This window comes from Seriola aureovittata, chromosome 10 (assembly GCF_021018895.1).
Source record: "Seriola aureovittata isolate HTS-2021-v1 ecotype China chromosome 10, ASM2101889v1, whole genome shotgun sequence".
NCBI classification, from domain to species: Eukaryota; Metazoa; Chordata; class Actinopteri; order Carangiformes; family Carangidae; genus Seriola; species Seriola aureovittata.
The window spans coordinates 11,749,931-11,773,651 of NC_079373.1; the positions used below are offsets into that span (position 1 = coordinate 11,749,931).

A 23,721-nucleotide genomic window follows, 5' to 3' on the forward strand; every position below is an offset into this window, starting at 1 on the left:
TTAAACTGAAATACAACAAACATTTTCTGAAATCATTGATTTGGGACACTCACCAGATGCAATTCGCTTCACATAGAGGCCCCTGTCTACACTTCAGTTAAGGACGCCCAAATCAAACAATCTCAAGTCTGAATCCAACACCTGTTGAGCCACCATGTCAGAATCGGGTGTCCACATGTGGCCAGCAGCCAGGAGAGCAGAATTAGGTCTTGGAATAATAGCAGTCAATACATTTCATTTTCAGAGTCAAAGTTTTGAGCTGTTTAAAATGGTTTGTTTGTTTAAAAAAAGGATGCACTGATGCAACTTTTTTCTTCATGATACTGATTTCTGTCAAACAACCAACTGAATTAAAAAGAAATCTTACGGCATACTGTAACAGAGGAACACATGCAGCTGACTCAGGACTGTCCTTAGACCAACTACAAAGTTGCACTTTCTTAATATCTGTTTAATTCTTACAAATATCAAACAGCACAGTAGACCTTGTAGCGGTTCAAAATGATCAAAGCCTCTATTGAGTTATTGACATCATCTGATAGTAAAACGGACAGAGAAACAAAAAAATGTTACAATGCATGTCAAGCAACAATGAAATCTTTAAATAGCATTAATTATATAATTACAAAAGAAATATCACATACAATGACAGCAATGCGAATCCACGAATCAAACAAATGCTGGAAATATATATGATAATAAATAATCCTAATTGTAAGCACAAGTCAAGAAAAATAAAGGGAGGGGAGGCGTCTATAACAACTTCAATGGTTTTAACTTCTGGGCCAAAATGCATGTTGTGATACACTCAAAGACTAAGCTATCACAGATATCTTAAAGGCTGTTGTAAATACACTAAACAACAAAAAAAAAGGGCTATGCATCCTGTGGACTTACTAAGGACCAGCATAGCACTGAAACAGGTGAGCTTTCAGGTAATTCGCAGAGACATGCAAAGCTGAAAACTACTCTTGACGTTTTTACTGCAACTGTGAACGCGTCACTGCTCCACACAACCTTTATGTAAAAATGCAAGTGCTAAAATCATATCAACATAAAGATATCATGAAATGTCATTAAACCACTTGCACTCACTGAACACTTTTTAAGCCTTTCAATTAAATAAATACTTCAAGTGGACCAGAAACTAGCCTCGTCTTCAAAGTGGAGCAGAAATGTGTTGATGTCAACTGGCCACTTCACTGTAGCTTTCACTGTAGTTGCATATTTTTAAGTGTAATATGCAAAACAAAACATGTTCTTTAAAAGAAAGTACACAACATTTTGCAAATCTTAGTTGTGTATAAAGGTCCAATTGGGTCACATGACAAGAGGAACGCTGCTTGCTGGACTAGTGCCATTCATTCACAATGAAAATGTCTGATCTTAAAATACTGACTTTCTCCCAATTTGTATTATTTTGTGTACAGTCTGAACTCTGACTGTACCGAAAATGTTTATATTTTGACTTGATTTGACTGAAAGGAGGAGGAAAAGAGTGCAGAGTTATGACAACAGAGGGATGTAGCGTTTGCTTTTGCAATTCTAGTGGCAACAATTCCTAGAGGCATAGGGAATGCTTCTTTAAAAAACAGCATACATCCAACATAACTTACATCATAAATAATTCCTTAAAAATAATATGACCACAGCATGAATTTCTCACAGAAAAATCTACAGTGATGGCAAAAACGGCCAGATCTTTCTGCTGTCAAAACATTTTTGACAGAAATGATTCCATTTAGAAAATAAAGAAAGTGTTACACATTTTCCTGTTTTGCTGTGACTTGCCTTTTGTACATCTATAACAATGCCCATTTTCTTTATATTCTAAATATCATGTTCCATAAGGTGTCAACTCATTGGGTTCTGTGCACGTAACATACTGAAATAATGCCATTGACATGGAATATCGAAACAAAACTGTAAAAACCAGGTACAAAAGGTACAATATAATCAAAGGACCACATGAAGAGGTGTGAAAAAGTCTTCAGTATTCACAGAAAAATATCAACTGAAGTAACTCACCGGACAAGAAGCGTCCTAAGTTTATATACATATGATAAGTAAAATTGAAAATAGATTTTCCTCTCTGTACATAGGACTGTATTCTTTCATCTTCCTCTTCCTTATTTACAAAGAACTCCTGTTCTCGAGGTCTCCCTTGTCTTTCAGTTCTGTGTGGATCTAGTCAAGAGAGATAACGTCAGATATGGAGCCATAAATGGCCGCTGCCGCCGCTGCAGCTTCCACTGAGGACCTTGACAATCCTGAGATAGTGTGGCTGTCCCTGTCTCTGTCCCGCTCTCTGTCTTTGTCGCGGTCCCGCAGACTGCTCGAAGACACCAAACTACTGGTGCTGCCACTGTTGCTGCCTCCGTTGGTGGCTGCCAGTGTGCTGCTCCCAGGGGTGCCCGGCTGCTCCCGTAACATCTGAGAAGAGCCGTAGGGCAGGAAACGATTGAGGAGCACGTCGTGGTCCTCTGAGGCCGACGCAGATGCAGCTGCTGCGGCAGCCATCACCATGTTGTAATGCTAACAGAACAGAGGACAGTGACTGTTACTCAACAACCAAGCTTATGTTGTTCACTGACACTGCGACTCCGACACTCTGTTTCAGGGGCTGCATACACAAAACATTTAAGGGCTAAAAGTAGCCCCCAAGTGGCTGAATTAGGAGAAAAAAATTTTTTAAAGGTAAAGGGATCCCTTACTTTCAAACTCTCATGTTTTTGGTTAAGGAGTTGTTCACAGAAATAAATAATTTTAGCTCTAAAAGTTGCTCTCATGTCTGTGAGAAGTCAGAGATACTAAACTTCAGAGTATTTCAGTCGTCTGTCAGAATTATTCATTAAACAAAAAGTGTGTTCTTCTGACCACACGTTGTTATTTTTGCCTTTTTTTGACAGTCAGTGGAGAGAGAGAGAGAGAGCAGCAAGGACTCATCCTTGATACATGGTATGTTGTTTACCAGGTGAGCTACCATGCAACCCCATGTCCCTCTTTGTGTGACGGTTCATTAAGTGTACTTTAAATACCAATAGCAATTAAATATCAATCACCTACAGCAATAAATGCATAAATAAAGCTAAATATATTGGTGCTGTGTGTAGATTTATCCCATAAAATGGGAAGGTTTGGTTTGTTGGAAAATAATATATCACAGTATCCATATACAGATGGTGTGTGATGCCAGACACAATCTGCTTGACAAGGTCACTTACAAAATCTGTGACACAAAATATCTAAAATATTTGTACTGAAATCTAATGTAAACATGCTCTAAGAAGCTCTGTGAATCACTCTACAGAGGAAACTATTTGCTAGGAACTTTAGGTAAGACACTGAATCCTGCCCCAGGTGTCTGACAAACTGTACCTGATTGTCGCCTTGGAGGAAGGAGAAGAAATTTAGATCTGGAAGAGAAGGAAGAAGACTCAGTCAATTTACTTCATTCAGGATATACATTAATCAGACTGCAGTTACAAATTAATTGAATAAGCAACAAACATCTGTGTTCAAAATGCATTTGTTTATCAAGTCTGTCTTAATACACAACTTGCATGTTTTATGTCCAGTGAGTGAACGATTAAAATGATCATTCCCTCCTCGTCTATACTGGCCGTGAATTGTGATTCAGCGAATTCAGACTGCTTTCATATTAGGAATGTATTTTTGTATTTTTCTTACAGAGTAGTTGCACCAAGAGAGGTGCCTCGCAGCCAGAATGGACAGAATGAATGATTACTGTGATTAATAACTTTTTCAACATAATACGACCATGTGATGATTATATCAAGACAGACTCATGTTTTAAGGCAGGTGACAGGTCTACCTGGCAGGTCACTAGCTGTGTGATAATAGTGGCGGTAGTCCTGGATAAGAGGTGGAGGAGGAGGAATGTAGCTGGTCTCCATTGGGGGCATACTGGGAGCTCTGGTCACAGGTGAGGCCTGGCTGTGTAGGTTCAGTACTCTGAGAGGAAACAACGCACATCAGGTTAGAGACAAAAGTAACATGACACAGCTAATCTCACTTCCTATTAGGGTTGTGACGATGACCTTAGCGATCGACAATCATCAGTGCCAATGTCAAGACGATATTTGGTTTGTTTTCCCATTAATGTATCAACTTATTATTATTGTTAATAGTTGCATTAAATTAATATAAATTTAATTTGCCCTTCCATAGTTTCACCAACATGCACCCACACACATACCAACTGACTGTCACTGAAGTGCTGTTTGTTCTATTTAGTTGCTGTGCTGTTATTAAACAGAGTGGAGGAGATCAACAGACACGTATAATAGCACGTCACTTAGCTCAGTTTCTTAGCCTGCTAGCTTTTTGTCGCTGTAAATAGACGTTTTGTTTCAGTTCCAACAGGGACGTAGAGAGAGAGACACACAGACAGAGAGAGAGAGAGAGAGAGAGAGAGAGACACACAGACAGAGAGAGAGACACACAGAGAGAGAGAGAGAGAAAGAGAGAGAGAGAAAGAGCTGTAAGACAGCTCTTTTTACGTGCCTCACCCTTCCAATTTTAAAAATACATGTATTTGTCACCCTACTGTCATCACTGAGGCAAAACTCTCTTCCTCTCTCACTCATATGGTAATGTTACCACCTGCAATCATATCGGGTATTAGCAATTTCACAAGGTGACGACAGGACTATCTTTCTATGTATAAGATCGCACTCTACTTCCTTTTTGTGGTTTGGAGACTCACCCCTTGCTTGGAGGTGGAGAGACAGGTGACAGTGAGGGACAGGCCCTTTTAGGAGGCGGCTCATCATCTAGTTCTTCCTCTGAAGAGCTATCCAGTGTCAGGTCAATCACATCAACCTTCTTGTTGTTGTCATTAGACGATCCTCGTTTCTGCTCATGCGTTTCTGTCCGAGACGAATCTAAAAACAAACGGTGAAGTTACACTCTGCACACTGATCACAATCAAGAGACCACTTGAAGAATGTGAAAGGCGTGCTACATACCGCTGTCTACACCATTGTATGAAGCAGACACCTCCTGCACCTCTTTCTTTGATCTCATAGGCGCCCAGGTTCCATCTTCTTTGAACTGGATTTCATCACAGTCAGAACAGCTATTCAAGATTTCCATGAACAACCTGTGAAAACAGCATGACATTTCAATACAATTTAGCAACTGCGAAAACAGAATTTAGTTCGTCACCACTTGTAACATTTTAAAGCTGCAGTTTCTGACTGGGCAGTCAGACCAGAAACAGCACTGTGTTAAAAATCTGAGGGGCTCTGTTGGTGGGGGGGGTATTGCTTCAGTTGCCAGACTAACTGCAATTATCCTCTTAAAATGTTATCAACCAGGAATATGAACAAGGTTCAACTTTTTAGCCTGATGATCCTATGTGTATTTGCTGGAACCCTCTGGTCAGCACCCCCGCTGTGCCAGCACAGAGGGCTCAAAGAAACTAATGAGGGGGTTGTGTTTTTTCATTGTCGGTCTGACATTAGGCTCAGACCACACTCCACCACACAGATGGATACAACAAGCAATACACTAATTACAGATTTCAGCTTAAAATTAAACAATACAAATATTTGCAGTTTGCTTCATACCTTACAGGCTGAAGACAAACCATCAAGGTGGAACCGTACAGTAAAGATAAAGCAGTGTTGTGCTCACCCATCAATAATGAGGTGCTCGTATGGTGCCTTCTTGTCACAGACTGGACACACCCAGGTCGGCTTCTTCTCATTCATTTGGATATAAAGTGTAGCATCAAAGCACTGAAGGTGCGAGCATGTCATCGCTCTGCAAGGGATTGTCAGCCTCATCTTCCCCAGCTTTAAAACAAAACACAAAGGACACACAAGATACATGTCACTTCTCATACTGCATAAAATACCACTGAAAATATTGCAGGATAAAGTAGCTGCACTGTCCCCCACCACCGTATAACCTCTTTTTTTCCCCTGTACAATAACATATATACAGTTCTTGGCAATGAACTACAATAACACAGTCTTTTTTTGTTGAGCAGTATAGTGGAGAATAGTATTTACAGGACAAAGGAGAGAGACTCGTAGACTGGTGGTGGCGATCTCACTCTCTGGATCAGCGGTCAGTTTCTCTTTGACTGTGAGAAAAAGCAGCAAAACACAAACGTTAAATACAAGAATAAAGACTGTTAAATTTAAAAAAGTGTGCAATATGTTGACTAATTTAATAAGCCCTCAAACTACCTCAGAACTAATCCTTGATTGATAAACACAGCATACAATTGATGTAAATAGAAACTTCACACTCGGATTTACTGAACAGCTCCACATATAATTAACAATACAAAAATATCACAGAGGAAAATATAACCTCTATATGTCGGTAAAGAATCTACAGTAAAACAAAAAAAACTTTTCAAAAGAAGTTTTCCTGGAATATTTAAGGAACTGAAGACCTTTGCAGAACTTAGTTCCCTTTATAGTTCCTAAGTTTAATTCCTGGAAACTTCCAATTTGCTGTGATGAAACAGGCCATAAAAAGAGTTATTATATGATATTATATGAAGTTAATCTATGAGATCTTTTCCATTTCCCACTACTACCTGGCAAAGCAAAGTTCCATGTTTTTACTACTAAATCAAGTAGTGACTTACTCAGGGCTCTTGAGTGGTCAGGGTTCCTAATTCCTTTGGCCCGTAGTCTTTGCAACAACACTGCAGATGACTGCTGTCTTACCAAATAAACAGCCATGGAAAAACTCTGACAAAAGAGATAAAAACAGTGAGCAAAAAGGTCACGCTGAGGTGACCAATAGCCTTTGTTCGTGCTATTAAATCTATTTCATGAAACTTTGCCAACGTTGATTGATTTGGATATTCTTACCCTCCCAATTTCTGAAGTCCATGACACCACAATTGTGTTGGGGACTGTGGTGGACAGTCGTACAAGAGACGTTATGTTAATGGGACGACTGGGCCTTTTTGGTTCAACTCCATTTTTGGTAGGAGGAAGATATCCCTGCAGACAAAACATCAAACATCAGTGACTTTGATTGTCAGTAACTGGTGGTGGGATACACTCAAAATTTGACAAGACAGATTAACAACTGACTGTCTGGACTCACCGGGAGATTACAGGGTTTGCTGTTGACCTTCACACACAGATTAGGGGGGAAATGATCCTCCTGGGGACAGCTTGTCTCTGATAAACAAAATCTGAAAATGAAGAAAATAGATTACATAAGGTGATAAGTTAAAATGTTGAGGGACTAATGTCAAAAGTAATTTGTTTCTGTTGCCACTTTCACAAAAAGGTTGGCTTGCTTGCTTATTTTACCATTTCAGTTGTGTCAAGTACAGCCATCTCCATCTATGATATAGGAGAGCACTTCTTAATGGATGGCATTCATCCAAACAGTGAATATTTAATTCTGCAACTTAGAAAAACGTCAGTTTTTTAGGGCATTAGGTATTCTTTCTCAAGTAAAAATAATGCCAACAAAATGTGTCTTGTTCAATGTAAGGTTTTACCTGAGGTAATGGACCTAGTTACACTCGCTATCAGAAAACTATATTCCTGCAAATGAACCACAAATTCTTAAGCATATTGGTGAAAATCCCACCACTGCTTTGAATAATAATATTGTGTTTTGACTTTATTGTCCAGTTTGATAATGTGTCCACGACATTCAAACATATTTTGTTTTCTTTGTATTGTTTTTTTTTTTTTTAATTGCTCAATTTCAATGTGAATTAAAACTTGGAGCATGTGCATCCAGGAGACAAGAGCCCCTGCATCTCTTAGTCCACAGCTCAAAACCTGTTCTCATGGTAAATTGTCTTGATTCCTAGTTGTGTCATTTATCATCACCTGTAAGTGTAATCTAATGAATGACTTAAGATAAAGCCGAAACTCAGGTTAAAGTTTTAACTTCTAAAGTCTTAATGTGAAAGTCAGACTAGACCACAGCAACATTTCTACATTGTGCAGATACGTTTTAAGACTAAAGAAAGAATGAAATGAAAATAACTATAAGTGAACTATTTCTGGTTGCGGGGCTAAATACCAACCCACTATTCACTTAACAGCAAATATATATCTTGATTACAGTATAAAGTTTAAGCTCAGAAGAAAACCAAGTTCATTAGACATACCTTAACTGGACTTGAACAGTAAAGTCACATTTGTTCCCAGATATGTCCCTAAAGAATAAAAAGAGAAGTCAATCAATGAGTGGTCAGAACAGCTAAACACACTATTTAATTAATACTCAGCACTTGATTGCTTACTGTGTCACATAAGACCTGCTTTATAAATTATGTAAACAGTAAATTGTAAAAGGGTTGGGGAGTTACAATGTTTTCACTATATTATTTCTTGATCCCTCTCATCTCCAGGTGATCATCTCCATCTACAGGTGAAAACAGTTTGCAGCAGAGAACTTTCTCACTTACATGGAGCTGCTGATCTGTTGAACTTGCTGTGGTGTTAATGCGAAGGCAAAACATGCCTCCTGGAACCGCTGACTGTTGTCTGAGGCTACGAAAAAGAAATCAGAAACAGAACATGACATTCAGAGAGTAAACCTAAATCACTAGTCACTTATGTCATCTCATATTGAACTTTTACTGAGCATGCTTTTCACAAGTCATTGTTCGGATTCCATTGGTCACAATGTTCTATCAGTAAGCATATAATGACCTTAGATTTAGATTAATTTAGATTCCCATTGGCCACTGTATTGTAACAACAAAACAGGAGGAAAACGTTTTATTACTAGACACAGAGCTGAGCAAGTGGACTCACCCAGGCTGGTTGGCTTAATGAGCTCATCCAGCACATCATAGAATGGCAGTCTCTGGAGCTTGACATCAGGGTGTACAGGGTGCAGGCCAGAGGGGAGGTGAGGCAGACTCAGCTCATGCTTAGGCCCAAGTAAAGAAACAGGCAGCAAAGGCGACGGGGAACCGTGGCTGTCAAATCCCAGCTGGGCAAGGCCAGCGGGCAGGCTGGAAGCAGAATGAACACCTGGCAGAGCTAGGTCCACTGGTGAAACCATCTTGGTTGGGAAGCGCCGTCTGTAGAGCTCTTTGATCTTCATCTGCACTGCAGGACTGCAACCAGCCTTGAGTAGGTGGAGAGCTTTGGTCAAAAGTTCATGTTTGCGTCCGTGCTTATTCCGCCCTGCATACCCCAACAACACCTGGAGCTCCGAAACTCGAAGGCTCATTACCATTTGCTGGTGAAAGATGAAGAGTGGGAAAAATGGTCTATTACACCCCGGAAAACACCCAAGAAAGATGTCTTTTCTCATTTTTCATCATTTAAGGCATTATTATTAAAGCTTGTCTGATTCTTTTTTTTTTTTTTTTTCTTTGTAAATCATTAAAATCCTTACATTTTTATTTTTGACGTATGCTTGAAGCAGGAAGATTACGACAGTTTCTTTGACCTTTGTCCCACTACTGTTCCAATAAAAGACCAACATTATGAACTTCATCATACAGCATATTTAACAAACGCAGCCACTCAGAGATAGCCCGTTGGCTAAAAGCACAGACCACTCATTTCTTATACTCAATCTAGTTTTTCAAAGCCTTAATTTATAAAGCCCCACCACATGCTTTAAGTGAAAATACAAGGGTGGACATATTCACATGAGAATCTGTACAAAATAATGATATCCACTACAACACACTTTTTCTTGACACAGTGTCAGGGAAATTATAATTCAGCTTTGGCAATTTTTGTTAAAGTAGTGTGTGATTGTATTTTAATGCATTATACTATAAGAGGATCTTGTTTTTTGTTGTATGAGGTTCTCAAAATGAAAAAAAAACATCTTACAACAAAATACAATCTAAGACAGTGTTTTTCTATTCATAACAACAATAACAAACATCATACACTCTGTAAGATGCAGTCAAATTAAGCAACACCATATGCCTTATAAATTACCACAGCAGTGGAATGACACCTCTGTGACACGGAGGCAATGAAAATTTAATATTATATTACAACAGTAATCACATCTTCATGCCCACCCCATATATAATAATAATCTCTTGTCCCCCATTGTAAAAAATTGCGTGCAATGTGGCAAAACACAAGTGAAACACTTAGGGTTAGTATTAAAAAAAACAACCTGCAATCACGAGGCCAATATTGCAAATGTAATGTCAAACTACTCTGATTATCAATCAAGGTACGATACGAATTACTAAGCACTGAATGTAAACATCCCGATGACGCTTAAAATCTGGCTGCATACCACCAGATACAAGTAGTGCATTTAGATATAATTAATAGATGAGTTCAGTGTATGTTGAATGCATTTTTAAACTTTGCAACACTCATGTGTTTACTGTATTTTAATAATACAGCTAACAGTAAAGGAGGAATGTCAGCAGTGCAAATATTCGTTTAAGAAGAGAGACGATAAACCCTGAAAATGTTACACGACTATGCGGTTTTTAAGTTTACTAATAAATAATTTATTAATAATAATAATAATAATAAAACTATAGCAGGTGGAAGGAGACAACATAAACGAGCTAACAGCACCTGAATGATGCTAGTGTTACCTGACTTAGATACTTAATTTTACATTAAGCAATGTCTTTGAACATTTAGCACCAACATGGGCCAATGTTACACTTACACAGGCTGTGGACAGTGACTATATATCAAGGATTAACATCATAGCTGGTCAGAAATAACGCTAACGTTGATGGAAGCTAAACTGCGCTTGCTATCCAGGGAATAGACAGAGCCCGTTTTTAACACACACTGCGGTCCGCCCGGTGAACTACTGATACGGTCGGGTAGTTAACACTACAGTGCCGCTGGGTTCAAAACACTGACATGACTGTGGCATTCGTCCTTTCCTAAGAGATATGTGGCCTTATCTGCAGGTGAGCCGCTCAGCAGGGACAGCCTAACGCAGCGTCGGCAACAATAACAAAGCTAATGCTAACGAGCTAGCCAGTCAGCTAACAGTCTGTCTGGCCTACTCCACTGTGCTTTTTTGTTATTATATGCTTTGATAGCAACACACCTCGGGTCTCTACTGTCAAGTAACAATGATGCTATGATTTGAAATTCAAATCTCGCTGTGTGAAACGTCTATTTGTCAAGCTAATGTAGGGGTTCGCTTTACCTTCAGTTCCGCACTCTCCGCCATCTTGTTTTACTGGCTGCGCAGGCGCAAAAGCCATCCCCAAGGGACAGAGCCGATTCAAAATAGTCTGTCGCTTCTCGGGAGTAGACAACAGGGGGCGCTGCCGGAGCACACACAAATACAACTACTGGATGCTGAATGTACTTCATAGGCACACCACTGACATCCAATCCCATTTGTTTAAGGGATTTTGTTCTTCTGCTCTTACAAAAATATATAAAGCAAAAGTAGTTAATCTAAGGCAGCAACTAATAATTGATTATTTGATAAGCAGTGGTCGAAAGATAACGAAATACAAAGCACTGCTAATCTACAGTTATGGTAGCTACTTGTACTTTAATTGAGCATCCCCATTATCAGATAGCCTACTTTATACTTCCACACTATATGTCAGAAGGAAATATTGTACTTTTGACTTCACTGCGTTTATTTAAACTTTTCAGATACGATTCAACATGCAACACAAATGTATTTTCCCAAGATTTAACCACTGGCCAACCTTTCTGTCTTTTAACCACTTACAAAAAGCAAGGGCCCTTTTCACATTTCAGATGTGAGTTGTCAGCAGTTCAATCCGCATAGACAACTCTAAAACTGCCAAATTGTTTGAGGATGAAAGAGGTAGGATAAAACCCTCAATATTTCAGAAAAATAAATAAATAAACTAATAAGATTTGTGCATCAGAACTTCTTTCCCCCTCTTTCCTCTACCATTTATTATCTCGCGACAATTTTGAGGGGATTCAAAGGTTGGGAACCACAGGTCTATCTATAGGCCCATATCATATAACCTACTAGGCTGCGAGCAGTGGCCTATATAAAGTAATTAAAAATGGCTCCATCTAGATCAGCTGCAACAGTAAATGCTGTTTACACATTGATGCAGTTAACAATCTATTCATGTAATACATTGTATTATAATATATCAGTCCACATTTTACTGCAGAAGAAGTACTACTTACTTGAAATAGCGCTGATGGTGAACTACTTTTGTACTTTTACTTAGATGGGATTTTGAACACAGGACTTTTACTTCTAATTTTTACACTCTGGTATCGCTACTTTTATTTAAGTAAAGGAATTAAGATATTCTTTTACCACTGTTGATTAGTCAACTGGCAGAAACTTAATGGCCAATTTATTTATTTTCTATGTTGCAGCCTAGGAGAGATAAAGTGTTTTTTTGCCCGTGGACCTCATCTTCTTGGTGCTCTAGCCTCAGTAATGCACACAAAGGCAGAGGCTGCACTCCTAAATTCATTGGCTCTTATTTTACAAGTGGATTCATTTATACAATAGTTTGTAGATTATCTGGCAAATAAATCGTTTGGAGCAAAACAACTTCAGACTGTTCAAGCTGCCCAGGGCAAGAATTTCTTTTAATAAAATGATTTATTCATTAGCAATGAAAACAAATATTACATGAACAAATAAGCTACTCTTAATAGAATATGTCGCTACTTACAAGGTCGCGGATGAACTATTTTAGCCTACTAACTTCTGTGTTTGTAAAGTCTGCAAAAAACAAATAATTATAATGATTATAATGAATAATTATTATTTCGAGGGCCCATTTCAATGCACAGGCTTTTTTATGTATAATTCCCATCACTCCTTTAAAGTGCATAACATCCAAAGTAAGCTAATGGTCTGCAGAGAAGAACACAACAAGAGTAGTAGGCTAAGTCACAATACTGTGAGGATAAGGAGCAATGAATTGGCTAGTCAAAGCTGCTATTATAGACAACAGAAAACCGAAATAACAACCTAGAACTATTACAACATACATACATTGTCATTGCACTTTGCCACAAATAATAAATATAATCAATTGTATCATTTCAGGGAAACAAATTTCACCGTATGCAGGGTGGATACATAAATGGTGATGGTGTAGATACACATTTTAAAATATTACAAGTAATTACAAGTTAGTCTGCTTTCGACTTGATTTTACTAGGAGTGTCTCTGGAGGTTTTCCATGGTTTGCTGTTTGACAGAAGCTGTGGATGTGTCCCGTGTTTCTCTGTCATTGAAATGTGGAGTGATCTGGTTCAAGGTGGTAGAAGAGGAGATTTGAAGGAGCAGGACCCGGTGCAGTGACGAGGAGTCAACATCTTACAGGAGAAATGGTGTAAAGCGTCGTGAGCTTCTATGAAGAAGGAGATAAAACCATCAATAGTGTACGTGTACGTGAGTGTAGACTGGTCTTATTGAACAATAAGCATAATACAACTTTTAATGCACAATATAACACACAGTAGACTGGATATTTGCACTAAGCACGTGTGTGTTAAACACAGTCACACAACAATAGGATCAACCGATTTACGGCCATGCTCTTAAAAAAAATGTCCAGAAACAAGTTTGGATCGACCTTGTACCTACAGTCTCTAGATTAGACTAATTGGTGGTCTGTGGGCCTCTGGGTGCAGAAATGTGGTCTACATGTCACCCAGGCTTTTATTCCATCTGACTGTACAACAATTACTGAAGTTCAGCTCGTGCTGAAAAGTGTCTACGCAAGAGAGACGTGGTAAAGAAGCATGTGAGGTGCACACTGAGTGATGATGATCAGTTTAAATCGTTGAGAGAAATGTTCCTTTTTTGTCATTTCCATTAGGTTACAGGCCTGTGTCAATTAATATGCAAAAATGACTATGGACCGATCATGGGTAAATAGTGGGAAAAATTCAAGTTCAGTTTGAAGTGTGTTTCCTGCATAAGTGCACGAGAATTCAACAAGCTGTTTCACGTATTTAAACACTTGTTGATAAAACCCAGACATATCCACCACTTGGGTACACAGACCGTTTTTGAGGACAGACTTTTCATCACTCACGTCGGTGCCACCGTAAAGAAGGCGAAGGCATGTGCTGTACCCGCTCCCGCTGCTTTATTTGTCTCACCTCTGACGATGTGAAGCTGCTGGACCATCTCCTCCCTGTACGAAAGTTCCCTTTTCATTTGATCTTGAAAATTATCTGAGGAACAAATGGCAGGCACAGATTTCAGTCAGTCATGTGGCTGGTGAGCCTCAATTAAAAACACAATAAGTTAATTTAACAAATGTCATCGCCCTACTGAAATTATAATGTACACGAGATTGTAGCTTTGACATTACTCAAAAATATTCATATGAACCTTAAAAATACCCAAAGGATAAGATGAGTGTAAATGGATGAAGGTTCATAGCGCTGATAACACACAGTGCATGGCAGTGGTCGCTCGCCTCTACAGGGCGCTGTTCTCAAGCTAAAGCAACAAACCAGGCTCCGACTCCATCTACAAACTCCAGGCCTCTAAACACTATGTCCTGCTGTGGTTTGGAAATATACATTTATGCTTTAAAGAGGAGATTAAGATTTGACGTTTTTGAAAAAGGATCCAGTGTAAATTATCTATATTTCTTATAAGATTTAATCCCATTGCTCGTTTTCCAGAAAAAGAGAATGACTGGAGTAATTAGAGTTTCAATTACCTATAAAGTGTAAATAAAATAACTGACTTTGAATTACCTAAAAAAAACCTGCTTGGACATCTTTGTTGATGTTGTTAAACTATAAGATTATATGATTTTGTCAGTGTTTTTAATTTTATATAATCATTTGACAACCCACCTCAATGGCTCTTTAGAGAGTATATTTACTGGAATAAAAAATGTGTAATAATTGTAGAACACAGCCAAGGCTACAGATAAACCAAACAACCAGTTGTGCTGTCTCCACCAAACTCCCAAAAGCTGGATCCAAATATTAACAATAAATGCAGAGAAAAACTATGTATTTGTGGATTTGAGTTAGGTCCACCACACAGATTTCAATTGTACAAGGAGGCATTACTGTTAACTGATGTCAGATTTGTTAGTAAGTGACGGGACAATAACAGAACCCCAAAATACAATTTAAAGGGCCCGGAGTGTTACATCGTTTTTGTTGGTGTGTATTTATAAAGAACTCAATGATGTGCAAACATTACAATGATGTTATCTTCCTGAATTCATCACTTCAACATACACTATGTGGTGTTGCAAATATATAGTTTTAAATAACAGCAGTCAACAGTTAGAAATATTTTGCTGGTCAAATATCTGTCAGTATCCAGTTGCTGTTATCCTCCCACAGTACTGTAGGGATATCACGTTTATTTCGACTCAAACCTGATTAAGACCAATCAGGATTATGTTTGCTGGTCGTCAGTAATGTAGGCCTATCCAAGACTTTTTAAATACCCTTGTCCGTGTCATATTGTTTGTCTCTTTCTGGAGATCTGACATTTAGTACTATTAAATAAAATCTTACCAACTAGAAATCTTCAGGATATAGTGTTGAATCTTTTTTTTTTCTTTTTGGTTTTAGTGAGGTCTGTTCTTAGTAACCAGTATCCATTCACCATTTTTATATATGAGATTCTCAAAAAGAATCTGAGAGGGTGAGAAATGTTGAATCATGTTGGAGAGAAGGTGGTGGGTGTTCAGGAGTTACTGTCAGATAATAATATACTGTAGCCACCAGTGATTGAGTGGTGTTTTATCCAGAGAATTACATGATGCACTCAGTTTTTGATTCAGTTTCGTATTAAGAAATATCATCTGTGTAGCACCAGTTTGGAATTTTAAGTAGCGTCACGTAGGCTATGTATATAAATCCAGATGTTCTGACTGCATTGCAGATGAAAATTTTCTGTAACTTTTTCCATTGTGTTGGCATTCAAAACACCTTAATATCAACTCTGATATTTCAGTTAAACAAAACCTCAAAATTCTCCTCCTCTATTACACAACAGTGTTAAAGATTTTGACATTTGAGCTTTTTAAAATGTCCATATGTATTTAAAACAACTTATTGTATTTCTGTAAATTAAACTGAAATATCTGCTATTCCACTTCCTTGCCCACAGAGAACCATTTTCTAAGCATGCATGGGTATTTTTGGACATAAGGTTAAAATCATAATCCTCTCAAGTCAGTGTTAAAAGGGGTTCAGAACACACATTTTCCCAGGGGAGAGTGTCCCTGAACCACTTAGCATTTTTGGAAGAATGGTGCCATTTAAAATATTTTTGCTCTGCAGAGAGAGCTCATGCATGCCAGTTTTGAGGTGGGTTTGGTCATGGCATGGCAAAGGTCATGTTTTGGCATCACAAACATGACAGAAGAATAACAGTTAACATGCACCTGAAAGACTTTTGGGTCTCGGTCTGTGAAATCACTGCTATACAGTGATAAAAGCCAAATCAGTGGAAAAAACACTGTGGCAGAATTTAGCTTACCTTTCAAGTTCTGAAATTCTCGTTCCAGCTTTTTCCTCAGCTCAACTTGCTCTAACAGCTGCTTCTGTAGTTCCTCTAAAAAGCAGACAAAAATAGAGGAGGTTTGAGAAGGAGAGGTACAAAAGGCTTTTGTATCAGCTTCCTTCTAGGACGCTTTTCTATTTTTAATGACAGTGATGGGGACATCATCAGCATTTACACTGAAAATTCAGAGCAGGTCTTCCTGGGCCTGCAGTTAAAAAAAAAAAATCTTCCCTCATGTTTTTTTGGGACAAATCCCTCAGCATCTGCCTCAAGGCAAAAACATATAAAGAAAAAAAAATTATCTCATTTAGTTTAAATGCCATAAGAAATTGTGAGGTTTTACAAGTGACTCTTAATTAAAGGTGGGTCCAGGTCAGAAATACGGAGGGGTTTGTTTTGTAAGTGTTTGGCACCAAGGCCTTAACAGTGGAAGGAGATGGGGATGAGTGAGGGGATGTTGTTGAAATTAGTTTTATATCTAAAATTACAATATGAGAGGATTTAAATCTGCAGGCGTATTATTCTTCCTTTGAAAACATAAGTGTGAATCCTTATGTAGGTAGTCTAACAATAATAATAATAATAATAATAATAATAATAATAATAATAATGTCATTTGAAGAGCCTTTTTTTTTTTTAATCAGTAAATCCTTTTATCTAACACCGTCTTACCTTTTGCCAGAGTTTCTATGTTTCTTTGTGATGGTAGAGCTCTGGCTGGCGCGTCCTCGCCTGAATACACAGAAAATAAATTATATTCCTCTATCTGGAAAAAAGTAGACCCCCTGTGTCTTAAAACAGATCTTACAACACTGAGAAATCCTCCTCGCTGACCTCGGGGTGACTTACCTTCGTCCGGCTCTCGCTGGTTCTCCTCGCTGCTTTGTTCATTAAAAGATTTCGTTTCGATCTCCTCCACTGTGGAAGACGGCTCCTCTTTACTCGCACTCTCATCTTAAGAGAAAATAAATCGATGTGATTTACCCGCTTTTCGATTTTTTTTTAAACAGCTAAATGTTTTAACAAAAGCAGAAAAAAAATGTCTAACCATTTGTTGTGAGTACTCCAGTCTGGTAATTCGTAGGTCTGAACTGATAGGGACTGCTCCTTTGTTGCAGCTCACCCCTCTCCGGTGTGTAAACCTAAAGAAGAAAGAATCACCACTTCTTTCAGCTCTTAACATTACAAGTGGTTCTGTTAAATGATAATAATGAATTAAAATAAAATCTAAAATTAGTAATTAAAAATATACTCTAAGTTGAAGTGCATATATTTTTATTTAAAGAAATGATGTACGATTTTTTTCCTAAATGTTGTGGACATGCTGTTTGTTGCTGCTGTTATACACTGTTTGAACATAAAAGACAAATTTCCCCAAAAGGACACAAAGATGTATCTGCTTGAAAATACACACAGGGCAAGGAAAACAAACCCACTCGCAGAAAACTTTAGTGAAATATTACAGCTTGTGTTATCGCCAGTGTTTCTCAGTTAGAAGTCACTCACTTCAGTAAAGGACGCGGCTATGTGGGGCTCTGATAACTGCTTGCTGTGCAGTTCTCTTTCTGAGGACTGGGCCACGTGCAGGCTCATTTTCTGGGAGTCAACCACACTGCTCTCCTGCATGCCCTTAGAGTCTGAATCGTTTGGTGAAACACTGTGAGCCAAGCCGGGAGGAGTCCGAGGACACACCGAGGACAGAGGCCGGGAGTCCTCCTCCTCCTCATCAGGAGTTTTGTTTGTCTCCACATCCACGTCCGGCTCGCCCTCACTGTCCACGCAGGGGGACATGGACCGATAGCTTGAGCTCTCACTTAAAAAATCGGGCGATAAATAGCCGGTGCGACACCCGTTGTAAGCGCCCCTGTTGCCGTACAGCTTGGCGATACAGTCAGCGTCTTTAATAACGGGTCTGAACGCGGAGACGTAGCTGATTTTCCGGGGCACGAGCGTCATCCCCTCCAGCGGCCTCGCCTCGTCCCCCGACTTGTCGTCCTCATTACGGGCGGACTGTGTGCTGGAGCACCGGTCGTTTTCAACCATGCTGTCTTTTGACGTGTTGGTGCTCCGGTCACTGTGCTCGGATATGTCCATGTCAGTCTGTCTGGGAGGACACAGCAGCTCTGGTGTGGGCTTGTGCTGAGTCTGGGGGTACGGCGGCATGGGCAGCGCGCCCGCCGCGGGCCAGAACATGGGGAAGGAGTGATAGGCGCTGTCCTTGGTACCAGGCCACAGGACACCTGGGAGGCCCGCCTTGCTTTGCTCTCCCATTATACTGTCTTCTTTCTTCTGGCACAGGCCGAAAGCTGGGAACCCGTAAGGATGTGGGAAGAGCGGCGGTGGGATCTTTTGCAGCATCCCAAAGCCTTTACTGGGCACCGGGATGACCGGGTAGCTGCGAGTGCTCGTCATGCCGCCGCGGTTGTCCTCGCAGCTGAGGATTTTTGCAGGTATCTCGGGTGAGTCTCGGGGACGGATGGGTCCTTGTGATTTTAATGGGGAGCTGGAGTCTGACCCACTGCCTGGCAGCGTCCTCTTACGACTGCCCCCGTTGAACATGGCCTTCACATCTTCCCAAGCGTGTAATATCTCAGTCTGGCTGTTTTTATCTGTTAATTTCAGATGCCGCCTCCAAGAATTAAAATTTGCTGCATCCGGCTGCGTGTACTTGGACTCCGGTGTGCGATGAGAGTGAAATATGAATTTATTTGGAGAGAAATACATGTTGCAATAGGAGCACTTGATGCACTTGGCCCTGGAGCTGTTGTATCTGGCCGGGATGAAGCTGCCTCGACTCCCCCAGGCGCACTCGTGGGACACGTCAAAGGCAAAATTTTCTGGAAGTTTAGGAGGCGAATGAGCTCCTAGAAACGACTTACAAAGTCTCTCGGCCTCGCGTTTAGTGATCATCCCGCAGCGCCTGGAGGAGATTGGCATCGCCCCGGCTCTCCGCAGGATCTCCAGCTGGACAGGGGTACACTGGACGCAGGTGATTCCCAGCGCCACACGCCGGTTGTGTATCTCGTTGTAGCTGTAATTCTTCAACAAGGTGTTAGATATCTGTGCAAGGCAAAGTCTCTCCTGGCCATCTATCACCAACGACACGATGGGTATTCCGTACAGCACCGTCTCTCCGACCTGGTTGGGCTTCAGGTTGGTTGTGCTCGGGTAGGAAAGTTCTTGTTTGGAGCTTGGCGAGGAGCTGGAGTCTCGCCCCGCTGGTATGGAGTCCATCCTTGGAGGCCTGGAGGCTGCAGAGACGACGTTTGACGTGAACATGTGAGTTTTTGTCAGTGGGGCCTAATAACAGCCTCAAGCAGAACTTTATAATAAGTATTTAATAGCTAAGCCGTTTAAGTCCATTATGTCATAGTAGTTCAAAGTGCTAAACAGAGAGGCCAAGGCAGTAACAGGCCCGTGTTTTCATGAAGTTGTATGAACTCAGTGGTGTATTTTAGAGACAAATCCTTAGTAAGGAATATGTTTATGACATAATGCAGAGAGGTAAATGGTAGGCTATATCAACCTGCATCCACTTAAAAGTCCACTTCATTTTATTTGCCTGCAACTTCAGCTTTTGTTGAAACTGTAAACACACAACTGTCTGCAGGTTTAAATTCGAAATTATTTCATGACTTCAACAGACTGTGCGTAAAAAACCCCGCTGTAATAAATGACACTTTAAAAAAAGAGCCCAAAACAGGGAGCGTTAAATGCTGTCTGGATCAGTTTCTAAGTCTCACCTTCAATGCTCGCGCGGCTCCCCTCCGTCGTGAACGACAAAGCTGTGATCAAGTGAATGTCGGAGCGATAAGAAGTCTGTGTTGGAGGATGTAAAGATGTTTGCTTTTAGGAGTGGGACGCAGTTGTCGGTGCAGCGCCGCCTCCTTCCTGCTCACTGTCCTCTCCTCTCCTCTCCTTCTCCTTCTCTCTCTCGCTCTCTCTCTCTCTCTGCTCCGCTGTCGGTGTTTGCGGAGGGTTAGTGTTGCACCAGCAGCAGCAGCAGCATCAGTGGCCACATGGCCTGCAGACTGTAGTACAGCCCCCTCTACGACACCGACAGTAATCAAGTGACGGCAAAACTTATGGCAAGGCACTCCCACTCACACAGGCGGTCTGCATTAACTATGGATTCATGACCAATGAAGATGGTGTGAGTGTTTGGTCTTATGGCAGCCTGCAGGTCTACACATGTGGAGAAGGTGCTGTCTGCAAAAAGGAGAATGTGAAATCATTAAATAAAAAACAGCTACTAAACATTTGATTCAGTGCAGCCTATAGGCGCCTGTGTTTAAATAAATTCTCGATTAAAAAAAAGAAAACATCCACATTAATCTTTCATTACTCTGTAGCCTATTGTGTCGACCATAATGCGTTTAATTAATTCTTTTGCACTTTCCTTTTTTAAAAAAACCCTCAATGTTATTGACATTATGAATGGAGGAGGCTGCAGTGGGATTTGGCTTTCCGCTAAAAACAGCAGGGACCCACCGACACATTGTTGTGTGTATGGAGTCAGGACGTGCAGGCCTGCATCATGTGCTGGGTTCCCACGGATTCACTGTGTACAAGCTACACCTCGCCTACACGCGTTTTGACAATAACCAGCTGCTCCAAAGGTCACTCTCTCTGTGATCTGCGCTTAGTCGCCCCCCCCCCCCCAACCACCCCCCTCCTTTCTCTCCCTTCTTCACCATAACGTGCATTCAACTTTTTAAAGTCAATAAAGGTTTGGGTTAATCATTTACATGTGGCACACGCGCGGCGCCGTGCACTGATGTAATATTGATGAAGGTAACAGGACACGCTCCTGTTGGTCCTATTGACTCCAGAGGGACAGAGCTGTGCGGCAATATCAGTTTGTCCATAATTATTGCAAAGCAATGTTGATTTGAACATAGGCAGCATCCATATGCATTGTGCGACTACTTCCGAAATAATAATACCCTTATAAAAATAATACGAATACCATGATAATAATAACAATAACAATAACAATAATAATTATGATAATAATAATAATAATAAACTGTTATGGAGTCAATATCTTAGAACAGCTGCCAAATGCACATCAAAAATGCAAATGACTAATATTAAATTCTATAATTTCAAATGTATTTTATTCATGTTTTTATCATATAAATAAAAATGGCAAATATTTACATAAAACTGACATAAGACTATAACTTAAGACCAACTTCACAGCTAACATTGTAATTTTCTTTAATTCGATTCTGTCCCGTTATAATTATCATTTTGCAATCCCTAATCTATTTGCCTCTGGAATTAAAGACACAAGATCTATAATAACTGAGATCAATGCCAAAAAACATTCAGCATCAGTCTTTTTTTATTTTATTCTATTTATCTTCTTATAGAGAGAGACGGTCCCTGGTTCAATTTGAGGCGTCTCCTCACGTCAAAAGAGCTACCAAATTCAAATGAAACAGCAATCTCCTCCATCTGTCTATTTATTGATTATTCAACGGGTATAGCCTCTTAAACCTCGTCATCAACACAAACGTCTTAATTAAAAGTCTGTTACTATCAGATAAATTCAAAATTTTATTGCCAGTGTAAACAATTCCACCTGAAATTAAATTAATTAAAAACGTCTGTTCGAAATTCTAACAGACTGCAAATAATCCTTTAAAAATCGTAACCACATCCCATCAGCGCTATAAATGTATATGACATCCTTATTGTCAAACTAAATGGAACCAGACTCCTTCACTGCAGGAAGTGATGTGTGATGAGGCTGATTCAACCAAATCTGGGCAAGGAAATGGGAAAAGTACCCAAAAAGTCAGTGAGGTCATTATCAGGCTCATACACACTCTACCTTTTTGTGCAAGAGAGAACAGCTCATTTAAAAGTGTGTCTGCATTAATCACAGTGCTGCATCAAAGTATGATAATCACCTGAACACTCTATTAAAATAAAAGTGCCAGCCCAGGGGAAATCTTACCTTACTCTTTAATTGTTTTGAGGCTTTGATAGGCTTTTTAATCTAAGATTAATTTATGCATTCTTAAATAACTCTACATATGATTAATAAGCTTGAAAATTAAAAGGAGACTGAAGCAATTATAACAAGTGGTTGGTCATCACCTCATTAGATGGTATGAGAAAGATGCAGTTTGTGTGTCTGTGTGTGAGTGTGTGTTTGGGTGTCACAAAAATTAACAGTAGATGAGTAAGAGCAGAGCCAAATATGGGGAGACTGTTTGATGACAATCAGTGGGGAAAAAAAGAGCTGCTGGCTAATTATTCTGAATTATTTCTGGTGTATGCTCTCTATGATTGGGTGAGTCACAGTCATTTATTAGAAACTTGATTTAATACATGATTTATTGCCAGTTCTAACGGCACAGATCCCAATCGAGATCAACTAAGACTGTTCAGATCACTCACTGTTGACGACGGTGTTGATCCTGGATGGATCCTGAGCTGAAAGGACAACAAAAGAGAAAGATCAGCTGTTTGAGAGGCCACCGGAGAGACGCAGTGAAAACAGTGAGACTTGCTAAATGGTTGCTAATGTGTAAACAAGACATCACTCCTCTCCTGCTCTGATGTTTATTTGTCTCCTAAAAGCCCACCCCTGGGTCCTGACCCCCACATCCTCCACCGCTAAACGGAACATTTCTTCTCGCAGGAGGTGGTGTGCAATATGTGTGTGTTTGTGTGAGTGTGTGTTTGCGTGAGTGAGTGTGAGTGAAGGGGGGAGAGTTGGGGGAGTTCATCACTGCATCAAATGAGGCTGAGCGCAGGGACCCTTTTGTCACAGACAGGGACTCATCTGCCAATGGTGAGCTGTGAGGTCCTAGGGGAAGGGAGGAACAAAGGTGCTAAAAGGCTGTGTGACAATGAGGGTGCTCCGAGGAGAGCCTTCAAGTGCGGGGACACAGGCTGCACGGGACAAGCTGTGCCAATCACTCCGCAATTACTTTTTTGTGCAATCCAGAGGCCTTGTGAGGGCATTCATGGAGAGACACAAGGACACGAGCAGCCATGGCGAGGTCCATGTCTCCCTGTACTTTGCTTCTTATATCGAGCTGACCCCAAACTCATCATGGCAGAAATGTATAGTAAATCACCTGCTCCTCTGTTGATTCCACTGCCGAAAACCTGACCAGAAAACCACTAGCAAAGTCGCCCCCTTTTTTTCACTGTGAACCCATCAGAGAATATGAGGACGGTGAAATTTTTCATGAAGGACTAAAAGGTTTTGTCACGTACACAAGTCACATGCATAGTGAAAGTTGT

General features: G+C 40.1%; 3 protein-coding genes across 5 annotated transcripts in view; all 3 read right to left on the minus strand.

Moving 5' to 3' along the window:
• Nucleotides 1–430: 430 nt before the first annotated feature.
• Nucleotides 431–11,164, minus strand: pias1b (protein inhibitor of activated STAT, 1b). Of its 2 annotated transcripts, XM_056387918.1 has the most exons (14): nt 11,137–11,164; nt 8,784–9,216; nt 8,432–8,516; nt 8,132–8,179; nt 7,102–7,192; nt 6,861–6,995; nt 6,632–6,737; nt 6,042–6,115; nt 5,662–5,822; nt 4,992–5,125; nt 4,730–4,907; nt 3,836–3,975; nt 3,379–3,416; nt 431–2,535 (listed from the first exon to the last, which is right to left on the minus strand). In XM_056387918.1, exons 1-14 carry the CDS (start codon nt 11,158–11,160, stop codon nt 2,188–2,190), a joined length of 1,995 nt encoding a protein of 664 aa, XP_056243893.1. In that variant the 5' UTR covers nt 11,161–11,164; the 3' UTR covers nt 431–2,187. The 2 variants fall into 2 exon arrangements, with proteins under 2 accessions (XP_056243893.1, XP_056243892.1); XM_056387917.1 differs by lacking the exon at nt 11,137–11,164 and having other exon boundaries at nt 8,784–9,892.
• A 1,635-nt stretch (nt 11,165–12,799) lies between these two features.
• skor1b (SKI family transcriptional corepressor 1b) lies at nt 12,800–23,526 on the minus strand. The gene is made up of 11 exons (XM_056387142.1): nt 23,493–23,526; nt 23,156–23,278; nt 22,867–22,902; nt 20,560–20,661; nt 17,959–19,703; nt 17,576–17,594; nt 17,302–17,406; nt 17,125–17,184; nt 16,429–16,503; nt 14,067–14,141; nt 12,800–12,807 (listed from the first exon to the last, which is right to left on the minus strand). Exons 1-11 carry the CDS (start codon nt 23,524–23,526, stop codon nt 12,800–12,802), a joined length of 2,382 nt encoding a protein of 793 aa, XP_056243117.1.
• Nucleotides 17,509–23,721, minus strand: part of iqch (IQ motif containing H) — a 63,710-nt gene continuing 57,497 nt past the window's right edge. For both annotated transcript variants that reach the window (XM_056387878.1, XM_056387877.1), the window contains exons 24-26: nt 22,867–22,902; nt 20,196–20,661; nt 17,509–17,594 (exon numbers count right to left, since the gene is read on the minus strand). The gene's annotated coding sequence lies outside the window, so the exon portion shown is untranslated. The remainder of the gene's footprint in view (nt 17,595–20,195; nt 20,662–22,866; nt 22,903–23,721) is intronic.

Excerpts from the sequence above, each read along its gene's own strand:
- pias1b (XM_056387917.1), bottom strand. The coding sequence starts at position 9,291 with ATGAGAAAAGACATCTTTCTTGGGTGTTTTCCGGGGTGTAATAGACCA. Across the intron at positions 8,517-8,783 it reads CATTAAGCCAACCAGCCTGG|CCTCAGACAACAGTCAGCGG; the intron begins GTGAGTCCACTT and ends TCTTTTTCGTAG. Across the intron at positions 3,417-3,835 it reads CACAGCTAGTGACCTGCCAG|ATCTAAATTTCTTCTCCTTC; the intron begins GTAGACCTGTCA and ends CTTCTCTTCCAG.
- skor1b (XM_056387142.1), bottom strand. The coding sequence starts at position 23,526 with ATGAGTTTGGGGTCAGCTCGATATAAGAAGCAAA. Across the intron at positions 20,662-22,866 it reads GATCAACACCGTCGTCAACA|ACAGCACCTTCTCCACATGT; the intron begins GTGAGTGATCTG and ends TCCTTTTTGCAG. Across the intron at positions 17,185-17,301 it reads CCAGCGAGAGCCGGACGAAG|GCGAGGACGCGCCAGCCAGA; the intron begins GTAAGTCACCCC and ends CTGTGTATTCAG.